Consider the following 16,264-nt stretch of genomic DNA (forward strand, 5'->3'; position numbering starts at 1 on the left):
TTCAGGTGGCCGGAAAACGCAGCTAAAGTTACATTACTTGCCACAAGCTTCTTGCTGTTCCTTAGAAAGGGTAAGAAATCCTCTTCGGGAAAGGCTACTTTCAAATCAATAGAAAAGGGAGATGCTAACAGCCTATGCAGCTGGGTGGCAGAGGGCTTGCCTCAAATGCATACACAAGGCCTTGGGTTAGATCCCCAGTACTACAAGGAGGGAGGAGCAAGGGACTGTGGACAAGCAAGAAAACATGACAGAGGGTGCTGCCACCTGCCCACCCAGGCCACCGCTGCTCAGGGAGGATGGCTTTCTGATGTGTGCCCATCATGTAAGTAGAAAGGAAGACACACACCTGGAGAAAGAGCCTCTGGAGAGGTGGTGTGGTGGGCACACCTGTGATCCCACTTACTTGGGGGCTGAGGCAGGAGAAATGAAAGTTCAAGGCCAGCATGGGCGACCTGGCAGCTCTGCCTCAGAAACTTTAAGAAGGAGGAGGCCATGGCTCAGAGGCTGTACACTTGTGCCCAAGTTCAATCCCTGCACCAGAGAGAGACAGACAGATACAGATAGAGACAGAACTGCAGAGACAGAGGAAAGAGATATCTGGAACAAAGAAAATGGAAATGAGACCGGAGTATACCTCAGTGGAAGAGTTCGCAGGCCCTGGGTTCCATCCCCACCACTAGGGAAAATAAAGGGAAATGGCAAGGGATCAAGTTCTGCACCAGTGGTCATAGCAAGAAAAATATTCAGAGAAAACCACACACCTTTATAATACCCAAGGACTAAGTAATGTGGAGATGCCTGGAGGCCCTGCATGTTTCCAGCAAGTGGAATTGGATGCCAGGAGCAGGCGCGTCCTTTACCGATGGGAAACTTGCTATAGACATGGTAGGTCCAGTGTTTGCTTAGTTCTTCTTGTGAAGCCATGACACTATGGCATTCATTTTATTGGCAACTAACCTTCTAATCTCTCTCGAAATGATGTTCACATGGGAACCAAAGAACATTTTTTTAAAGAATTTATTCACTTCACATTTTTCCCAAGCCATTTCAAAAGCGTTTCTCAAACTCTCAAAGCCAAGTGAGGTTCCTCTAGCAAAACCCTGCTTTATACAATGAATGTGATCCTGAAAAACATCTGTAAATTATACTTCTAAAATTCAATCTTACTTATACTTAAAGGAAGTAAAGAACCCTTTATAAAGTTAAGAATCTCACACATACCCTGCAATTTAGTGGTTCTGTAAATCTGCGTTTCCCTATGCTAAATTTGTCTAAATGAGGGTTCACAGCTTAAACAAATGGACAAAGGAGAAACCACTTCTCCGTATTAAGAAAAGTACTCTTTCCCAAGCATGAGAGAATCTTGGCTATTCTGGGAGAACACTGGGGCTCTAACGGCACAGCTACTGCAATGTTTACATTTCACAAATACGAGGAAACTGGGAACCAGCAAGATTAAGCAGAAACACAGAGATTTCTGCCCAAATGTGCTGAACTTATTGGCAAAAAAAAAAACATCATAAGATAGAAAGCTAATCTGTGAAAACAAATTCATTTTACAAATAAGATAATTCTGTAACAGTGTTTTCCTTTCAGAAAACCTGCCTCTCCTCGGTTTTTAGACAGCTCATTCACAAAACAAAAATTAACACTGGTACCCAGAGGAAGCAACATTTTCTCCTGGGGAGAAGAACTCAGTTATGAATAGAAAACACAATAAAATCCATACTTTAAACAGTAATGCTTAATAGAGTAAAACTAACTGAATCAATATACAAAAAACCCTTTTACTTAAAATGTCATAGCTTTAGTGATATACTGTATTTTAATACCCATAACAAGAACATAAATCACATGCCTGTGGGTTTTCCTCCTCTCTCCACACAAGGTTGCTTAAAAAAAAAAATGAAGCTAGTATTTCCCAAACAACTCAAACACAAAAATAAATTATTCAAAAGCTGCTTTCTGTACTACATTTTTCTTTGGAAGAAAAAAAGAAACGGAACAGAACTTAATAGCATTACATAAAAATCCTGGAAATTATGCCTAAAAACTAGCCTGGAGTTTTGCCATTCAAAGGGCATGCTGACTTTTATGTGCACAAATGATAATCAAATAAGAATTATCTGGAGCTACACTATTATTAAAGACAAATATGCTTAAAATATCCATTTTTGAAGCTTAAAAATAATTGCCTAAGCTAAGCCATTCGCGCCCACATTCTCTGGACCTCAACTGGGCTGAGGGTTTCAATCTGCGCTTTCCTGCCCATAAACCCTGGCTGCTCTCCCTCCCTCCGGCTAGGAGCCCAGCAGCCCCATTTCATATCCCCAGGCCCTGTGCACTGACCAGCTCTCTCCACCACTGCCCTCTAGCTCAAGACCCTCCCCTCCAGGGTGGAAATTGAGCTCAGCACTCGCCTAGCAAGAGAGAAGCCCTGGTTCAGTCTCCAGTACAGGCACGCACACACACAAAAGAAACAAAAACAAACCAAAAACTGCCCTACCTGCTGCCTCTAGTCAATGAACCACTCTGCCATCCCTAGAAAAACTCTGTTGCCTTTCCTGACCTTCCAGTTTGTTCTGTGTAGATGCTCGGGGTGTGGTCTCATGCATAACAGAGTGTGTCCACATGTGACACACGTGAATAGTTAAAATACTCACTGATAGGATGAACACAATCGTCCCTCAGTATTGGGGGAGGGATAGGTTTCAGGACCTCCCTATAGGCACCAATATTCATGGATACTCCAACCCCTTATATAAAACAGCAGAATATTTGCACACTCTCCTGTGAACCTTCAGTTACCTTTAGGGTACTCGTAAGACCTAACACAATCTAGATGCCATGTAAGTAGCTGTTACATTGTACTGCTTCGGGAATAAAAACAAGAAAGAAAAGGCTACATATTCAGCACAGATGCAGTTTCTTCTGAATATTTCCCATCTGCAGTTGAATCCAAGGACGTGCAAACCACGTTTACAGAGGACCAGCTGTACAACTGAGCCGCTTCTACCCACTAGGCTGTATTCCCGGCACTACAAGTACAGCAGTACATAAAACATCAAAATTCCTGATCTCAAGTCACACTGCAGTGGGGTGGAGAAAGATCAGGAGTAAATGAGCCAAACACACATGATGTCCAAGTGGCCAGCACTTCCTTCCTGGGGGCACTGCTCACAGCAAGTTTCCTAGGAAGGGAATTCCTAGAGAGGAGCCTTCTGAAACCTTCCACATCAGTCCTGGGGTTGAGGCTTCTGAGACAGGGGCACTCCTCAGTCTGCAAACAGGTCATCTACACTTTGGTTTAGGGTTTCTTTTTATTGTTCCTTAATGCTATTTACCTACATTCACAGACACCTGTCTCTTAACAGGCATTAGTGGGAAGCTAGTGTGCTACAATTGCTCTATAATTGTCAACTGTAAGAATGCAAATTAAAGCTTCCAAAGAGCTTGAAGATGCACAGGGCTTTCTTCTGTGGGTAAACAAGCATATGCTATTAATTTTCTTTTCAAAACTGAAGAGGGTCTCACTGAATAAACATATCAGAAAAAAAAAACAGAATTAACGAGATCTTAATACCTATCATTTTAAGGAGCAATTTCTCTGTTCCTTAAAAATGTTACTGAGAAGAGCAATCGGAGACAACTGGGGTTACATGAAGAGGCCACGGAGGTCGACCTGAAGAGGTTTCCCATGGTGTGATTTGAGTATCGAAAATAAGATATCTGTAATGGAATGAAATATATGAAACAAAGTCCAAAAGTCCACATGGATTCTTGAAGAAAGCCACTGGTCACCTTTGGAGGATGTTAAGAAACCAGCTCAGTCTGAAAAGTGTTATATGAAGGAAGGAATGGAGACCAGAAATCTAAACCTTTAGGCATACTCTTGGTCCTGAGATTTCACAGTGGCTAGGACAACACCATGCACTCTTGTGCTGAATGAACTGGAAAGAACTAGAGAAAGGCACCGTTGTTTTGGTGTTGCTGGGCTGAGGAAAGTATCCCTACCTTTAATAACACTAGTTAGTGAATCTATTCTCCCATGAGAGTTACTATGTGACAAGTACTTTGCTAAGTACTTAACACATACTTAACATCTGATCTTTATAACAATTCCATGAGGTGGGAACTGCTGTTCTCTAATACAGTACTTTAGGTTTAAGTACTGACTCCACCACTTAGTAGCTCTTTCTGACTGTGTGACCATCACAAGTTACTGAAGCTTTCTGTGCTTCACTTCCCTCACTTGTAAAATCCAGGTAAGAGTCCCTGCCTTCCACCCTATCCTACACAATTGGTAAGTCTGTCTATTACATGATTGTTCATACTACCTCATCCTTCTAGGTTATATTCTACCACATGGGCAGGACCACGGCTCTGTCTCTAGAACCTTGTCCAGAACTCACGAATAGTATGAACTCGTTCAATAATTTAGTGAATAAATAAATGAGTTTACAGTAAAATAACCACTGTAGCGCAAACTTCAGTCAATATCTCCAGGTTCACAAAGCTGAGGATTTTCCCATAATTCCTCAATTATCAAGGGCCACATCACTGTAAGTACCTCAAAGCTCTAGGGACTTGAAGCAGCCCAAGAACAATATTGCCTGAGCTCCCCAGGGTTTTCAGTAAAGAGTTGCCAAGCTCAGCAGCTACAGTTTAACCAGGGCAAGCTATCAGTGTTTTGGATTTTGGACACTTGCCCTTTTTAATTTGAGAAACTGACACAATCATAGTCCCTGGTGTGTTCTGGGTTTCAGTACTGCATTATACAAGATGTGCACCAAACAAAGTGTAGGAGAAAAGCAACCCTTTTCAGTACAGTCACAATATGACTCGCGGAGAGTTGGTTCTTAGTGACTGAATGGCCCTTGCAACTGTGCCAATAAGTCACTATGCTAATAAGTGCTTCACACTTCACTTATCTCATCTGGTTCTCCCAACAACCCTGCAGGGGTTCAGTTGTCCCTATAAATTGTAGAGCCCCTAGGCAGCTTGTCCAGGTCTTGCAGTAAAGAAATTGTAAAACTGAGAATTTAATTCAAACGTATTAGAAACCAAACACCTAGTCACTAAATTAAACTGCCAAAGGGTGAGCACTTTAAAAAAAATTTTTTTAAGCAAAGTTGATGTTCTCACTAAGGACTGTTAGGATTGACTGGGTAAGACAATTTAACATTTCAAACTAGAGTCACTTGCTACTTTACAATAAATGTGAAATGTCTGTCATAATGCCAGCTTGCTTCACATTCAAGACAACGCATGGTGAGATGCGTTATTTACAAAGTGTTTCATCTTTTTATCACACAGCGCAGGGAAGCAGTTCTCAACGTGGAGCCCCTGGATTCCCACAGGTCCCTGAGATCTTTACAGGACATTTATGAGGACAAAACTATTTTCACCATACCACTAAGACCTTATTCTCCTTCTTCAGTGTTGACATTTGCACATGATGTACAAAGCCACAGTGGGTAAAACTGCTAATGCTGGAACATAGGTGTCACTATGCTCTGACGCCTCGCTCTCGCAAAAGGAAAACACAGTTTCACTGAAGAATGTCCTTGGTGAAGCAGTAAAGATTAATAACTGGCCAGGCACAGGGGCTCACACCTATAACCCCAGCTACTTGGGAGGCAGAGATCAGGAGGATCTCCATTCAAGGACAGCCCAGCACTTTTTGGTGAGACCCCACGTCAACCAACAAAAAGCTGGGCAAGTGGTAGGCACCTGTCATCCCAGCTTTGTGGGAGGCATAAACAGAAGGACTGGGGCTCTGGCAAAAGATGGAGATGCTGTTCAAAAAATAAGTAAAGTAAGGAAGACTGGAGGTGTAGCTCAAGTGATAGAGTGTTTGCCTAGCAAGAGTGAGGCCCTGATTCAACACCCACACCACTGAGTTAAAAGAAATTTAATGATTGTGTTAAATTTCAACCTGGGGTACATGCCTTTTTAACAGCCTGTGTGATAAAATGCAAAACTATTGTGTCCCACATCAAAGTTCCATGGGTGTCAGGTAAAGCAGCTGTGCAGCTGAGGGCTGCAAGGTGAACTTCCCACTCTTCCATGGATCACCGCCTATACTTGAACCATAGGCAAATTGTGGTCATTTAGACCTGAGTGCTGGCAGGCTGTTCCTGAAAAATAAGTGAAATGAGCCTGTCATTTCAAGGAAAATAACTGACAGTACTTGCTGCTTATGATAAAATTCAAACTTTTAAGTGAAGGCCAGAATTTTGAAAATTTGTATCAGCCACTGTGAAGTCAGCATCGGCCCAATATTTAAAGACTTTCCTGATGTCAGCACTTGTAACATCTCATCACTCAAGAAACCAATGGTTTCCTAATGACCAATGCATGATATTACAAAAAACATACCTGGAGAGAAAATCCCATTTAAAAATCCAAAGGGATGGATTATAATGGCACACAGGTTCCATGTCTAATGAAGCTTTGACCAACTACCACTTATTGGGTGTTGGTGAGTATCAAAGAAAACACCCACAACCACCTACCTATTCAAATGCTTCTCCACTCTCCAACGACACATCTGTATAAAGCCAGATTTTCTATACTTTTTTCAACTTCCAGAAACACACTGAATGCCAAAGTGTTAAGAAAATTCAACTAACACACTTAAATGTATAAAATGGTAGATTTGTGTTATGTATATTTTATAGTTTTTTTTTAATTTCAGTTTTTGATTAATCCAGACGTTAAACAGACTTGTTAAAATGTCAAGTGGTAACCCTCTTCTCATCAAAGTTCTTTTTGTCTTTGAGAATATACTTTTGAAATAAATGTTTTTTTATAAAAATGTTTGTATTGACAGGTGATGGTTTTATTACTACTTTGAAATGAATTAAGGAAACATTTGCTTCAGCTTCTCAGTTTGTTCCAGTTTCTCATAAGGCAAATATCGATAGATAAACCAACATAAACAAAAGCTCTTTAATGTCCCAGTAACTTTTAGGAGTATAAAGGGATCCTGAGACCAAAAAGTTGGACAACTACTGGTCTATGGAAAGGCTCTATTCTGACTGTCCCAATCCCAGGACTGCACTCTGTTCTCAAATCCATCCTGTCCTCCAGCTCTCCACCCTCCTGGCCAGGGCTACAGCCACCACTACTGCTACCTCCACTGCTCTGCCTCCATTGCCACAGCCAGCCCCTGGGTGGGGGCTGATGCTCCTGACTATTCCCAGGAACTGAGCCTTTCCTCTTAACACAGTAAGATGCTGGAAACCTTTCACCAGTACATTGCTGGAAAATGCTGGATATGCAATTTAAAAAAAAAAAAAGCTGATTTTCAAGAGCAGGCAAGTTCTGTAAAGTATTGTTTCCTTCACCAAAGTTGATTCAAGTTTAGCCACATGTTATCTTGGTTAATGCAGTACGCCAGGTTCAGCAGCAGCAGACTAACAGAAACATCACTGCCTTCTCCAGTCTTCCTAGAGGAAGCCTACCTTTCACCTGGCCACCTCTCTGTCTGAGCATACCTGGTCATTGCTGCAAGGGCTCCCTCTGATGTAGCTTAGTTCCTTCCCTTCTATTCTGAAATGTGTAAGCCTAGCCAGTCTAGAGGTCACAAGTCAGTTCCCTTCCCATTTCAAAAACTCACATCCATTTATAAAATTCCCTCCAGTGATGCTAGATCCTGTTGGAAAAGGTCTCTAGGTGTCTCATGTACAAAGTACAAATGGTGACCAGTGCCAAATGAATGACATGCCACTGAGAGCAGCTCTGCTGGTGGTCAGCACAGTGGGCCTGCTGAATGCTAAGGATGGGTGGGCATGCTCATACAATGTCAAAACAGAAATACCAATACTGAGCTCACCAGCCAACAGACACACAAAGGCGTGGATACATACATGCACCCGCATGTGCAAAATTCAATGCAGTTTTTCAAGATTATTATTGCACAACAACATAAATAGGCAACAATGACCTGTCAGTAGAAACGCAATTACTACTTGAGCCAGGCTGATTAGTTAGTAAACCAGGATCCCAAAGCTTCTTTACTTACTCTATTTGGTCCTTTTTAATTGTTCCCTTTTTTAATAATACTGCCTGAAAAGATTACCTTTCTTCCTTCCTTCTGCATTATACCAGCAGTTCAGCAAACCTCATCCTTAACTTTCTTGGTCAAAGGCTAATTCTACTAAAAAGCTTGCCTTCAGAATTAACAGCCACGTTTAACCTACTGGAAGCCACATAATTTAGTCTCAAATAGCTGAAAAGGCTGTCAAGGGGGCTCCTTGGACATTTACTCAGCAGGATTGTAGTTACCCTTCCCAGTTGTTGAGCCATATTTTCTGCACCATCTTATCTCTGCCACTTGCTGCCCAAAAGGCTGGTTAGATACGCCCAAGAAACCCCAGTCAAGAATGCAGGTAACAGCTGGGTTGTCACTCAGGGGTGCAGCTTAGACCGAGAATGTGCAAGGCCCTGGGCTCCAGCCATAGCACTAAAAAATAGAAGAATGCTGGTAAGCAGAGTTTCCAAGAGGGGAAGTAAAGATGTCAACTAACAAGTTAGGACCACAGTGGCAAGGGTTACATGCTTAGGGACAAGCCATAATACTATCATCAGGAGCAAGGGAGACACCTGAGCCTGTGACAGCAACTGGCTATGACTCTTAGTTGTGAGCTAAAGGCTCATACCCAAGGGGCAACAGGGAGTCCATACTTCCAGCATGGGACTGGTATCACCAAAGGATAAAGCATAGAGTGTCTTGGTCCACCCACACAGGGGCTGGGTAGGGACTCTTTCTTCTTCAGTGCCACTTGTTAGAAAAGGTGAAGATCTCAGTCCCTGAGGTGACCAAAGACTGATAATCTGTCCAAACACACATGTGCAGCTCTCTCCCCCAGGGGCTCCACAAGTCTAAAGTTTGGCTTGGGGAAAAGTCTCTCTCTCTTTTTTTTTTTTTTTGTATCTGTACATCTATTGGGTCATCAGACTACCAGACATTCCTTCCTGCAAAGATGTAATAGTAAGTGGTGACTTGAAGGAACTGAGCATCTCTGCTCTATCTTCCTGACATCTATGAGGGAAAGAGAAGACAACTGGAGATGTTTTCTAAGTTTCACTTTCTGTCCCTGTAAGTCTACATCTATGAAAGGAAAAACCAACAGCTCTGAGTAATATTCCTCACCTTTTTGGTCAAGGCCCATGGCAGAACAGAACAACCAAAATCCCTCAGGCTTTGGGGTGCAACCCAAATGCTACACTATTCTCTTTATATTTAGAATTGCCCTTCACTTTGTGGATCATTCAAAAATCCCAAGCCTATGCTGAAAATACCTTCAACCTTGGCCATGCTACTTAAGATTTCACACACACACACACACACACACACACACACACACACACCCCACATCCTTTTAGAATTTGACATAAAACAAATGCTGTGTTTTACTTATTTGTTCATTTTTGGACTCCCCTCATGACTCTACTATCAGAACTCCCCTATTAGAAGACCAATTATTAGTTTAAAATTCCTGCCCTTATAATAAGGGCACTGTTTTGGCCACTGCTGTCCTCTGCATTACAACTGTGCCTAGCACAGAATAAATAATTTGTTGAATAAATGAACAAGTCAAGGGTTCCAGGCCTGTCTCACATTCTGCAACAGGATCCTGCATTCTCCATTCACACCACAGACATGGCAAAGGCATCTTACCCTTTCTGACATCATACCACATCCCAGTCACTTCAACTCCAGAAACGTAAAAGACCAACTCTGATTCAAACCATCAACCTCTCCTCACCAGTTCTTATTTAAGTCTAGCTTGAAGTCCTATCTTTTTTTTTTTTTTGGTAGTTTGGGGTTTGAACTCAGGGCCTCATGCTTGCTAGGCAAGTATTCTACCACTTGAGCCACTCCATCAGCCCTTTCTTGTGATGGATATTTTCGAGATAAGGACTGGCTTCCAACTGCAATCCTCCTGATCTCTGCTTCCTAAGTAGCTAGGATTAAGGTCTGAGCCATGAGTGCCTGGCTAAAGTCATCTTAACACTGCTCACACCTGCCCCATCATCTCCACTGTCACTGCAGTTACCTTTGTAACTTCCCACCCTTGGGATTTGACAGGCTACACTCCCTAGAACAGAGAGTGCACTTTCTAAAACTGCAGTTCAGATCACCTAGGCCTTGTGCTTAAGCATATCAATGGCTGTCCCTCGAATCCAAACTCCATGCTATCCACAGCCTTCCTCATCCTGATGAACTAGTACAACTGCCCAACTCACCAAGAAACATGATTTCAAACCTCTGCCTGTGTCATCCACTCTGAACTCACTGTTCTTCCTTGGTTCACCTGGGAAGCCGAGGCTTGATCTCAGGACCCACTCAAGCATGCATCCCTCTCTAACTAAGGCATTCCTGACTCACAAACACACTCTGCCACCACACCGATAACCAGGAGCTCACCGAAGTCAGGAACTGTCACGAGTCCATCTTCACATCCGCAGTGCCAGGCGTGCGGAGTAGGGGCACAATAAAGGATTTTAGAGAGAGAGTGACTGTGCAGAAATAATGAACCACCACCCTTCCTTGTTCAGATTAATTGGGCGGAAGCAGCTTCCTTTCATGCTGCCAGGCTAATTCTAGAATCCCCTGCTCATCCCACTGATGTTCCCTTCTGCAGAGTCTTCTACTGGATACTTTTTAACCCTGTAATCAGGAAAGAGGATGAGAGGTAAAGGCTAACACGAATATGCAGAGAAAATAGCCATCACAAGCTCAAAAACAGGAGACTAAGTTAAATCTTACATGCTTAAGTCTAACCAAGTGCATAAGAGGTGTCCTACAAACTGCTATGGTCTCCCATTAGCAGCTTTGTACATTGGGACAGTTTCAAAAGGGGTCAGGAAGTTGTATAGACACATTCTATTACTGAAGTCTTGTCCACAAAGGTTTTCAAAAGAAGCTGAAGAAAGCAAAAATCACAGTCTTAGGGGAAACAGTTAAAAGGGAGAATATAAATACACTTAAAAAAATAGCTAAGCTGTCTATCTTCCTCCCTCCATGAAGTACTAAAACTTCTTTCCATTCAGAAATACACAATGTACACAATTTGTTAAAAGCTAATTTACCAAATCTACACTATTTGAAATTAAAAAACACTATTTGAAATTAAAAAAAAAAAATCAACAAACCTCTCTACGATTTTGGTGTAGGGCCAGTGTCTTTGAGACCCTTGGTCTATAATTTCAATTTTAAATTACCAATAAATTAACAAAAATGATTAATGCTAAAGGTTCAATGATTTGATGATTTCCAAATATACTTAATAACTATACTTGTTTTTATTTTTGAAATTCGAATAATATACCATATGAAGTACAACTCACACAACTGCCATCATTGTCCTCTGACACAGCACATCTGAGTATTACATAGAACGCAGGGCAGCCCAGCACCACAGGCTAGACTCTAATCCTTGACGACATAACCTGTGTTCCTGGGTCCTAAAGATGCCAAAATGTCAAGGAAAGATTACATCCACACCCCAGTCCACTGACACCTTCAGGCTCAAGAGTAAGTGCCAACTTCCTAACGGGAAAGACATTCATCGCAGCAGAATCTTTCAGGTGAACTGCAAGGTGTCCTTTCCAACCTTGTTAAAGTTCTCTAGGTCAGGGGACCTCTTGGGTGAAAATATTTTGCTACTACATCTATAAATTCTTCAACAACTAACAAAATAAATACAATGAAGAAAAGCCAGGAGAGGCTGAGTGCTGGTGGCTCATGCCTGTAATCCTAACTACTCAGCAGGTAGAGATCAGGAGGATCATGGTTCAGAGCCAACCCAGGCAAACTGTTCATGAGACGCTATCTCAAAAATACCTAACACAAAAAAAGGGCTGGTGGAGTGGCTCAAGGTATAGGCCCCGAGTTCAAGCCCCAGTACCACAAAAATAAATAAATAAATAAAGGCCAAGAGAAGGGGATAAAGTCCCCTTGCCAATAACAAGTAAATAAATGACATGGGGAGCTGAGGAGTTCAGATCACAAGCCAGAGAAAGAAATGCCCAAGAGCATACAGCACTAGTGTGTGACCAACAGCCTACTCGAGCTCAGCTACTGCCATCTCTGGTCTATACTCTCACTTCTCCCATGTCTGATTAAAGCATTGCATCTCCTTTACAGGATTCCCTCTCCTGGGGCTGTTAGCTGTGTAATTATGCAGCATGTTGACACCACAAATACAATACAGCTTTACAAATGGAGGCTTTTAAAAATTGAGGCTATTTTCTCTACATACTTCTAAAATAAATGTTCCCCTCAATCTGGAAGACTTTTGGTAAAACTTAAGAACTGCTTAAAAGAGCAGACAGGGGGTAAGAAATGTAGCAGATTGCTTAGAATCCTTGTTTTTGGTCCCACTTTATTTATATACCATTTTCCCAACCTCAAAAATGTGTCCTATATAAAAAAAATTAATAATAAGAAGCAGCCCAGTAAATCTATCAAGACCAACAGCAAGGAGCTTTAGACTAGGGACAAGGACACAAATCTGAGAGGATGGGGGAGGGAGACACAAAAACTCCCTAGGAGCCTTTCTCACTTTCAAAACATCTGGTGGCTTGTGTAGTTCAATGTTCTAAAACGCTGGGGTTTATGTGGTAAACATTGATAATAAACCTTCATTAAACAAATGAAAGCTGAAAATACAAACATTTTTTAAAAAGAGACCTAGGCAAAGGCAGTGTGCATTGAGAGGTATATAAGTCCATCTAATTTCCCAACCCAACTCACTCTTCCCGTAAGCAAAGGGAGGCCTGGAGAGGACAAAGATTCAGTTTTCACAGTTTTGGCAAAAGGCATAGAGAAATGTTTGCAAGGGACTTACGGGTGAGCAGATGAAACGCAAAGGCAATTTCCTGAAGAGCTAAAAACCTGTGACTGCTGAAGAGCTCTGATGCCCATTTATTCACGGGACATGCCCGCAGAATTTCAGAAACATCAATGGCCAACTGGTAGTATGTAAATTTTCAAATCCTCCTTCCTTCTAGAGGTCTCACCTAGGTTGGCTCTGTCCCAGCATCTCTGTCTGCAGCGTGACTAAGTCTGCAATGTTTGACTCACTGGAGAAAAAGGAACACTGATCCCGAGACAGCTGAGCTGCCTCAGACGCTAATGCTAAAAACAATGTCATTATTTAATAGCAACAGGATGGGGAGGGAGATGAGGAGGCGAGGAAACACACATACCTTTCAACTGGTCAGCAACCACGCTCTGGCCAAGACGTTCAATAACTTTCCCATCTTCCATTTCGTACCGGTCATCTAAGTACTTTGCAGTAGCCTCAGATATGTGAACTTTGCCGGCCACGCCCAGCTGCTCCATGAGATTGGCCAAGTTCACATCATTGGACCACACGTCAAATTTAAATCTCCTCATGCCCAAGATGCCACATAAGACGGTCCCCGTGTGAACCCCAACGCGCATGTTCACCATCTCTTTCTTCTCCTGACAGAACTGCTCAATGGCTTTTATCATGCCTAAGCCCATTTCAATACAGCAGTAGGCATGGTCTGCTCGGGGCTCAGGACACCCTGCCACACAGTAGTAGCAGTCTCCCAGGGTGCTGATTTTCTCACACTTGGTCTCCTCACACAGCCGATCAAAGCGGCCAAACAGATCATTGAGGAGACCCACCAGCGCGTGAGCAGACTTGTTGGCACTCATCTTGGTGAAGCCTACAATATCTGCAAATAAAATACTGACTTCTTCGATCTGCTGCATCTTAAAAGGGCGAAATGCTATAGGAGCTTTCTGGATGGAGGACTTTTTCTTCCTGTTCTTGGGACTGGAGGTGGCATGCCTCTTGACAGAATTCTCACTCTCCTCATCGCCCTGTTTCATTAAGTCGTCAGCTATGATTCTTGGCATGACAGAATGAATCATCCTCTCTTTGAGGGCTTTTTCTACTTCCAGATCTTTTCCGTGCATGATAGACTGTCCCACCTTGAGGAAGGTGCTCCTGGACCTCACCTGAGACATGACGAATAGGTGGACCCCGATGGCATGAATGCAGACATGGAGCAGGGCCCTGCTCAGCAGCTCCCAGTGCAAGGCGCCAGCTCCAGACGAAGGAAAGCAGTTTTCATCTCGAAAATGATAGCCAAAGGTCTCAAAAAGGACAGAATAGGCCACCCCCAAAAACAAGCTCAAGTACAAAGGCAAGTGCATGACAGTGTAGAGCAAAAAGAGCACTTCGATGCACATGGAAAAGCTCCCCACTTGAGATAAGCAAGTGACTGTGGGCCTGGCTGCCAGAGTATGATTGGAGCTGTCAACGCGTCCTGAGAGAGGCGTCAAAACCTGAAACTGCACAGCCAGGGTCAAGGAGAACACTAGCAGGGTGAGAGCCAGCGAGGTCCACGCGTAATGCCGGGCATACAGCTTGGTAAAGGTAAACAGAAAAAAGCCCACACACACCACGAGGAAGCACAGCGCGGGCACCACCATGACAATCAGTTTAGATCTCATGTGGACAGCAAAATAGATGCTCCAGAGAAGGCAGGCGAAGCCCACGTAGAAGAGCGCGTACCGGAAGCGGCGCTGGGTCTGCGGGAAGCAGCGCTCCAGGCAGGCCTCCTCCAGGTTCACGGAGTCGAACTTGGGGTCCCACCATCGGCTGGAGGCCCTCTCGAACAGCTGGGGCAGCTTCTTTTGCCTGCGCAGGCGGCCGCCGCCGCCCATCCGCCGGGGAAGCCCCCCGGAGTCTCCGGAGCTGCTACAGCTGGACGAGATGCTGTACTTGCAGTGCTTGGGGTGGGTGTTGGAGGACAGCTGCTTGGGGTTGATCTTGACCCTCACGCTGTTGCTGTCTCCACTGGAGTCGCAGCTCACCTCGGTGCTGTGGTGATGCAGCAGCTGCTGGTGGGGCGGGGAAGCCATGTTGCCGAGCTCTCGGAACCTTTCCCGGCCGAGTCAGGAGTACCTGAGGGCAAAACAACCACAGTTAGAACGGCCTTGCTACACGCACGCCCCGAGAGCCACGCGATCTGTGCGTGTCCCGAGTGCGGGCTCTGGCGAGCGACTTGGGAAGACACCATATGTTTACAAAAACTGCCGATAAAGGCTAATTTGAAGCCCTCCGCTGCCCCCACTTCCGAGGCGAGCGAGAACTGCTTGGGACATACCTGATGCTCCCGGGGGGTCCCGGCGTGCGGCCACTCTGGGTCTGAGACGCGGCGCGCTCCCCTCCGGCACCGTCGCCTGCTGGTGGCCTCCGCGCCGTGCGCCTCCAACTGCGGCTCGGGAGGGAAGTTCAGACCTTGAGCGCTCCCAGCGCTGCGAGCCGCGTTCGCAAAAACAACTCCGCCGGCGGCGGGCAGCGCTTCATCCTGCAGCAGTGGCGCCCGGTGCGTCAAAGGCGTGCGGGCCGAACCTGCGGCACTGGCCGCGTCCCCTCTCGGTGCGGCCGAGCACCCGCGGGCGACCCCGGCCCCCGCCCCTGGTGGCCGCCCCCACGCTCTAGTCGGCCGTGCCCAAGGCGGGGGTTTGCGCCCAAGCCCGCGAGTTTGCGGAGCCCGCAGGCGGGCTGCCGGGCGGCCGCCCGAGTCTAAGCGGCCGGTCTAGCGGGGCCTGCTGTCCGAGCAGAACACGCCGCGCCCCCGCCCGGGGACCAACGACGCCCCGGGCCGAGCCGCGGGGCCGAACGCAGGGCGCCGCGAGGGCCCCTCCGCGGGCGGCGGTGAGGGCTGCCGCAGAGCCCGGCTCCCGCGACACCGGACCGGACTCACGCCTGCCCGCCCGCCGTGCCCACGCCCCGGGGGTCTTGCCCGAGCTAGAGATGCCGCTGCGGCCGCGCCCGCCGCCGGCCCTCCCACGGCCGCTGCCTCATGTCGGAAGAGCCGCCACCGCCACCATCTCCGGCCCCCTCCCCCTCCCGCTGTCACTGACAGACGCGCGCCCGCGCCGCCCCTCGCCCAGCCGCAGCGCGCACGCGCAGCCTGAGCACGCCGCCGCCGCCGGGTGCTGGGCACGCGCACCAGCCGCGCACCGCCCCTCCTTGGAGCGCGCGCTTGGCTCGGGGCTGCGGCGGGCGGGCGCGCGCTCGGCTCCGCCCTCTGCCTGGGGCAGCTCTGCGCCCAGGCTGCCTGCTGTGGATACCGCGGCCCGGCCTCCCGCCGTGGCCCCACGCGCCGGGAGAATCACCTGCCCCGTCACCGGGCTCCCAGGTCCCCAGGAAAGGCGCAGCTAAACGCAAGGTATAGGAGGGAAATCATCTTATGTATACAT

At 45.9% G+C, this 16,264-nt stretch overlaps 1 protein-coding gene across 2 annotated transcripts in view; it reads right to left on the reverse strand.

The window, feature by feature from the left end:
- Adcy9 (adenylate cyclase 9) overlaps nucleotides 1–15,649 on the reverse strand; it is a 116,455-nt gene extending 100,806 nt beyond the window's left edge. The window contains exons 1-2 of one of the 2 annotated variants that reach the window (XM_074059466.1): nucleotides 15,163–15,649; nucleotides 13,225–14,960 (exon numbers count right to left, since the gene is read on the reverse strand). In XM_074059466.1, the coding sequence (XP_073915567.1) occupies nucleotides 13,225–14,917 (1,693 nt within the window). In that variant the 5' untranslated portion in view covers nucleotides 14,918–14,960; nucleotides 15,163–15,649. The remainder of the gene's footprint in view (nucleotides 1–13,224; nucleotides 14,961–15,162) is intronic. The other variant, XM_074059467.1, reaches the window with a different exon arrangement.
- Nucleotides 15,650–16,264: the final 615 nt, after the last annotated feature.

This window comes from Castor canadensis, chromosome 17 (assembly GCF_047511655.1).
Source record: "Castor canadensis chromosome 17, mCasCan1.hap1v2, whole genome shotgun sequence".
Lineage (NCBI taxonomy): Eukaryota > Metazoa > Chordata > Mammalia > Rodentia > Castoridae > Castor > Castor canadensis.